Source organism: Sceloporus undulatus, chromosome 6, assembly GCF_019175285.1.
Source record: "Sceloporus undulatus isolate JIND9_A2432 ecotype Alabama chromosome 6, SceUnd_v1.1, whole genome shotgun sequence".
Lineage (NCBI taxonomy): Eukaryota > Metazoa > Chordata > Lepidosauria > Squamata > Phrynosomatidae > Sceloporus > Sceloporus undulatus.
The window spans coordinates 135,983,399-135,989,676 of record NC_056527.1 but is presented as its reverse complement, the minus strand read 5'-3'; the positions used below and the strand labels follow the sequence as shown (position 1 = coordinate 135,989,676).

At 43.0% G+C, this 6,278-nt stretch overlaps 1 protein-coding gene across 1 annotated transcript in view; it reads right to left on the bottom strand.

Annotated features, from left to right (window-relative positions):
* The window catches only part of LOC121933996 (sortilin-related receptor-like), an 87,836-nt gene that overhangs the window by 46,708 nt on the left and 34,850 nt on the right, over positions 1 to 6,278 (bottom strand). Inside the window, exons 12-17 of the mRNA XM_042473975.1 lie at positions 5,719 to 5,807; positions 5,434 to 5,612; positions 2,742 to 2,928; positions 2,095 to 2,223; positions 648 to 733; positions 83 to 259 (exon numbers count right to left, since the gene is read on the bottom strand). Of these exons, the coding sequence (XP_042329909.1) occupies positions 83 to 259; positions 648 to 733; positions 2,095 to 2,223; positions 2,742 to 2,928; positions 5,434 to 5,612; positions 5,719 to 5,807 (847 nt within the window). The remainder of the gene's footprint in view (positions 1 to 82; positions 260 to 647; positions 734 to 2,094; positions 2,224 to 2,741; positions 2,929 to 5,433; positions 5,613 to 5,718; positions 5,808 to 6,278) is intronic.

Genomic DNA, 6,278 nt, shown 5'->3' with positions numbered 1-6,278 from the left:
ATCTGCTCCCTCTTTCTTTAAACACAGTGCCAAGAAAGCTTTGCTTTGCAATGAAGATGTGCAGAGGTTCAGAAGGGCAAACTCACCTGAATAATGTCCAGTGTCACATCAGCCCAGTACAAACAATTGTGGTCATAGTCAAAGTCAAGAGCCACGGCTCCTCGCAGCCCAGTCAAAGGCAACTCTTCACTGATGCCAGAGGACAGATCATAACGATGGATGGAGTATCGTGTCGTGTACAAAATGAATTCGTTCTCCTCTAGAGGCAAGAGAAGAAGGCTGGTGAAGGAGTATTTTTGACAACTGATTTGCTTGGGAAGGAGTAAATGACTGGGAAAAATAGTTCACATTTAACTAAAGCTCTCTTGTAAAGCTTTCTGATGAAGTTCAGAGCATCAGACATGAATCTGGGAGACCCAGGTTCTAGTCATCACTAAGCCACCAAACTCACACGGGCCAGTCACTTTTTTCTCAGCTTATCCTTAGATAAAACAGGATGGATGAAAGTTGTGTATGCATCTGGGAGGTCATTGCAGAAAAGCCAGGATACAAATGCAACCAATAAATAACAAGTAACCCATTCAACAACCAAAAAACCCCTATTATTCATCCCTTGTACTACATTAATCCTTGCCATCATCACCTACCTGCTAATGGGCATGGTACTGGTTCCCCTTCCAGCCGGGCCTCAACATCACCACCTGAGCAAGTGTCTCCAGATATCTTGCGATAGCTAGTAAAGACAAAGAAAGGCTGTTTTCAAGGACATTACAGCTGCTGTTTTACCCAAAATCAAGAGAGAACCCTGCTAAACAGGTTTTGTTTGGGTGTGTGTGTGTGTGTAGATATTTCGGGCTTACAATGTTTTGTATGTTCCTCTTCTCCAAGGACACTGTATAAAAAGAAATGCATGCAAAATGCACAGTGGTGTGGCCTCCTAAATTATTTGGCACCCTAGGAAAATGCATGCTCTCCTATGTGCATTTGTAGAGCTAACACAGTAATGCAGGGAAGAGGAATTTGTCAGAACAAATGAGCTGGCATGAAGGGAGTATGTTCAACTCTTCACACACTTTTCAACTCTTCCCTGAAAAGTCCCCACATAGAAGGCCTCTTTCCTTCCTTCAGCAGAAAAGGAAAGAAATGAGCGACAAAATAATGAAGGAGAGATAGCAACACTCACAATGGCATCGACTAAAGCACTCCCCTGACAGCTAGCATGGTATAGCGGTTTGAGTATTAGACAAGGACACTAGGAGACCAGGGTTAAAATCCCTGCTATGGAAACCCACTGGGTAACCTTGGGTAAGTCACACACTCTCAGCCTCAGAGGAAGGCAGTGGCAAAAAAACATCTGAACAAAACTTGCCAAGAAAACCCAGTGGTAGGTTTGCCTTAGGTTCACCATAAGTCGAAAACTATTTAAAAGAACACAATAACAGCAACAACAACCACTTCCCTTTCACCACTGATACTTCTGCAAAAAGTGCACATTAGTCAAAACAATCATTATCCACTGTCTATCACATCAGGATTCCTGCATCCAACTTATATGGATGTTGCCATGAACACAATATGCTAGAGAAGCATCATCTTGCATCTGACTCCAGTAAAATTATCTTGACACACATTGGCATACATTTCTCTTCATCCCAAATGGCATTGTAACTCATTTAAAAAAAGTATCAAAACCTATACATGTTGAGTATCCCTTATCCAAAATGCTTGAGCCCCAGAAGAGTTTTGCATTTTGCAATACCTGTATTTGCATATACATAATGAGTTATAATGAGGCTGGAGAGAGAGGGAGGATCTGTGAAATGGCGGGAATCCAAGCGTATTGCTTGGCATGAACACACACCTCACACTATTTCACATCTCTCTCTCCAGCTGCATCTCTCTCCAGCCCCACAAATAAAATACAGGTATATAGCTCAAGAAGTTTTGAATTTTGGAATATTTCAGATTTTGAAATTCCAGATAAAGGATGCTCAACTTGGAATAAGCACCAAGCATTTGTATTTTCTCATAAATGCCCCTCTTTTACAAGCCACTCATCCCACAGTTCTCTCCCATGAGCAGCCACCTCCTTACCCTTTAGTCTTTTTGTAAGTTGACCCAACAGGACATGGCACAGGGGGAGAATAAGGTTTGCCAGCAAATTCAGGATCAGGAACACAAACCTCCAGTGACAAGTCTTCACTTAGTTTGAAGCCAAAATCGCTGAGCAGGAAAACAGGACAAGAGAAGGTCTGTATGCAAAATTGTATGCAAGTGCATTTTTTTAAGTACAGTTTATAATTGCAAGAGATACAAAACACTAAGGGTTGATAAAAACACAACTGGTCAAGGGATTATTTTTAGAAGGATTCAAGCAACTCATAGCATGCCCTTTCTAACATTGGGGGGAGGGGGGGATATAAAAGCTGCAGTTCAAAGTTGGGCCTTCCTCTGAATCTGTATGATGAAATCTCTTGGACATCATTTGCATCTCACCTTCCTCCAATAATCCATCTCCTTTCCATCTCCCCAAGGATCAAGGGAGATTAGGATACATGTCCGATCTCCCCATCCATGCAAACTTTTTAGCTCCTTTGGGATAGATTAAGCCAAGAGATAGAGACTGGGTCAATGTCAACCAGTGAGCTTCAAGACCAAGTAGGAATTTGAACATGGACCTCTCTAGTCACTGACAGCTGACTCAACCAAAGATTATGCAATGGAGAACTCTACTAACTCACCACTCATAGTCTTCTCGTGTGCAAGAACAGTTGGAGACCATGACTGGCCGATCAAAATCTTCTCCATTAAAGCACGTTGCATGGGGAGTTCGCCTTTTGAAGACCGTCTTATGCCCCAAGAGGCACTCATTGCCTCGCTCATCTGACGGGGACCACAGTTTGTAATCATTTTCCGTGCAAGGCACCCCTGTGAAACAAATAGGAGGGTTGGACTTTTGAAAAGGGAACAAATAATACCAATGTGAGCAAGTCATACTCTTGCAGCCTTGGAGGAAGGCAACGACAAACCCCCTCTGAACAAAGCTTATATATACACACCTTACCAAGAAAACCCCATAATAGGTTCGATTTAGGGTCATTATAAGTCACAAATGACTTGAAGGTACACAACAACATCTTTCTATATCCATGTTTACCATTGTCGCATGTCATACTTGAAAAACAAAGCTAGTTTTTGTTCCATACCCTGACAGGAAAAGAAAGTCATGAACATAGAGAAGAGTATTTAGGGTGGTTAAACATCTACACCTAGTACTCATTTTTAAAAAATTGGGGGGGGGGGGTAAGAAAGGGGAGAAGAGCATGATTAAGAGAGTTCATTTCAAACCATCAAACACAACATATCAGTTGTGTGTGGTGGGCTGCAAAAGGCTCAAAACACTACACAGCCCCACTTCAAACTTGTTAAAAAAGTCGGTTCCTTGCAAGGGTCTGACAGGCAGCAAGATAAGGCTGGCTGTAGTTTCAGCTATGTACACGTTTGGCCTAGAAACAACAATAAAACTCTGCAACTGCTCAGGAAAGCCATTTCCCAATTCCCTTTAGAGTGCAGTGCGGAGGCCGAAATGCCCTTGCTAAACAAATGTAAAGGCAAGTCCTTTGAGATGGAGGATGGCCTTGTTATTGCCCTCCAAAATAAACACGTTCTGTTTCTTTGGTTCGTTCTCATGAGTCATGCTTTGCAATCTCTCCATCTAGCCTCTGAAGCAGTCTCAAATCTTCTCAGGCACTACTGGATCTTTCTCCAGACAGAAGAGGAAATAGCCAAGCGGAAGATTTCCAGCATCAACCAAGAGTCAACCCTGCAGTTTTCTAATCTGTTGCACTAACAGCTTTTCTGACCTGAAGGTCTCCTGCAGATCTGCTTTTCTGAAGAGTAAAGACCTCTCTGTCCACTCCCTGATCCTCCATTGGTTCTTCCTCACCTAACTGTCCTGCAAATGCTTCCAAATCAGACCAAGTTAGCTTTATGTCTTTGCTCCCTAAAAAGCAAAATTCTGGCCTTGACTATGTGGAGCCCTGCATGAAGTGTGTCTCATTTGCCAGCCTGTGCCTACCTGTTTTCCTCCTAGTCATCCACTTTGAGAGTCAATGTGATGTACTGGTTTGAGCATTGCACTATGAACCTGGAGAGCAGGGTCTGAATCCCCACTCAGCCATGGTCACCGTGGGCAAGTCACACTCTCTGTCTCAGAGAGAGGCAAAAAACATGCCAAGAAAACCCCATGAACCTTAGGGTCAACATACATGGAAAATGACATGAAGGCACACAACAACAAAAACACGTCCAGTTTCCTTGTCAGCCACCTTTTTATCATAGGCTCTTCTTAGCAGCTTCAAACAACAAAAGAGTCTCCCTCCAAACTGAAAGTATCTCTGCAGTAGTCATTAGCTCCATGCCATTTTAATTATTCTGGCTCCCCTCTAAGAAATTCTTGGATCTGTAGTTTGGTGAGGTATTTGGAAGGTTTCAAGGAACCCTGAGAACAATGAGAATCAAATCAGTTTAATCCTCTAGAGTAGACAGCTACTTCAAGGCACTCTGAAGTAGATTTAACTCTCTAGGATAGACAGCTACATCAAGGTACCTTTAAGTAGGAGAAGAGCCTACTGCTGTCTCTATGCAAGAGAATTCTCAGAGAACACCTTAGCAAATTATAAATCCCAAGATTCTTTAGGATGGTATCATGACAAAGTGGTCTGAAAATGAGATAACTGTGTCATGCAGATACATCTTGAAACTGAGTTTCCTGAGAGCAGTGGTTTCCAATATACATGCTTCATACCCTTCCATGGGCTCTACTGCAGTGCTCCATTCCCACTCCAGTACCAATTTTACTGGGTCCTCTGCCTTTCCTGGACCTGACTATCTGCATATCGGCCCAAATGAAAGCAATGCAAACCTGTGTTACGCTTCCCAATGTAAAACAGTACTACTCTGATATTAATGGCATTCAGGAGATGAAAGTGGAAAACATGTTCTGCAGAGCAGTATCAGAATTACTTGGAGCATCTTGTTATTATTTTTAAACCTCTTCCAGCTGCCATGTGACTCCACTTATAATGGAGCATTGGGAAACGGTGCTTATACATTTCATTCAAGTTTCTTCTTCTGCCAAGCTGACATGCCTCTCTCATTTGGATATATGATTCAAAGCAGAATTTTAATCACTGTTAATGTATTTTGTAGAGACACTTTCAAAAAAGGAAATGTTCTTTCCCCCATAAATCAACACTACTGCCACTTATTTAAAAAGAAAAAGGAAGGAATGAAGGAAAGAAGGAAGGACATTCCATTACAAGACAAGATGTGAAGGCTACAAACCTAAGGACGTTAATCAGCTATGGATTAAGTACCTCTGAGCTCAGTAGGATTTACTTTTGAGTAAACCTATTTTCCCAACCCACTCACCCAGCGCGTCAGTGGTATTGATCTGCAGGATAAGCCAACTGTGGCCATTCTCTTTGTAAGACCCAAAGATGGTGAAAATGGTGCTTTTTTCTCCAGGCTCCGTCAGAAGGCCATAAACAAAGACCGGTTTCTCTGAGAAGGTGAACGTCTTCCATGTCTCTCCTTCGTTGGTGCTGTACCTACAGACACACACACACAGAAGACGGCAGGTTACTACACATGCACCACAGCAAATCTAATGGAAACCTCCTTGTTCAAGGAGATACGACAGCCTCTTTTACTTACTTGAGCTGGTTTGTCTCTGTACCCTGAGCCACTACCATGAGGATGCCTCCATGGTCACCCCAAGAGTAATAGTGAGGTCCGGACAAGACCTGGAGCGAACAGAAAGGCATGACGGGATAATACAGCATCTCACAACCAACCATTAGAAAGCAGCCTACATTCCTCTTCTGTGTACTGAATGCAAGACCCACATTGTGCGTGTGTGTGTGTAGAACACAAGAGCTGAATCAAAAATGTCTGTTACAGCTGCTCTCTTTCTCCTACCAGCCTCTGTTCTAGCCAAGCCAAACCCACAACACTCTAACAGTCTTTAAACACTTTGCAGATGTTCAAAAGCAGGTTTAGCCTAACACCAGTCAGAGGGAGCCTGCCGCAAAACCCACTGCAAGCCAGACTGCCCAACGGGCCAAAAGCCTTCTTAAAATTTGGGCCAAGCCCCTACTCTGATGGAAGAGAAACAAAAGTCTTTGGCTGCTCACACAAGCCTTTCCTCCCTCCTGCACCCAACCACTCTCAGCCAAATAAGAAAGAATCCCATTGCATTGTGGCAATGCTTTTGA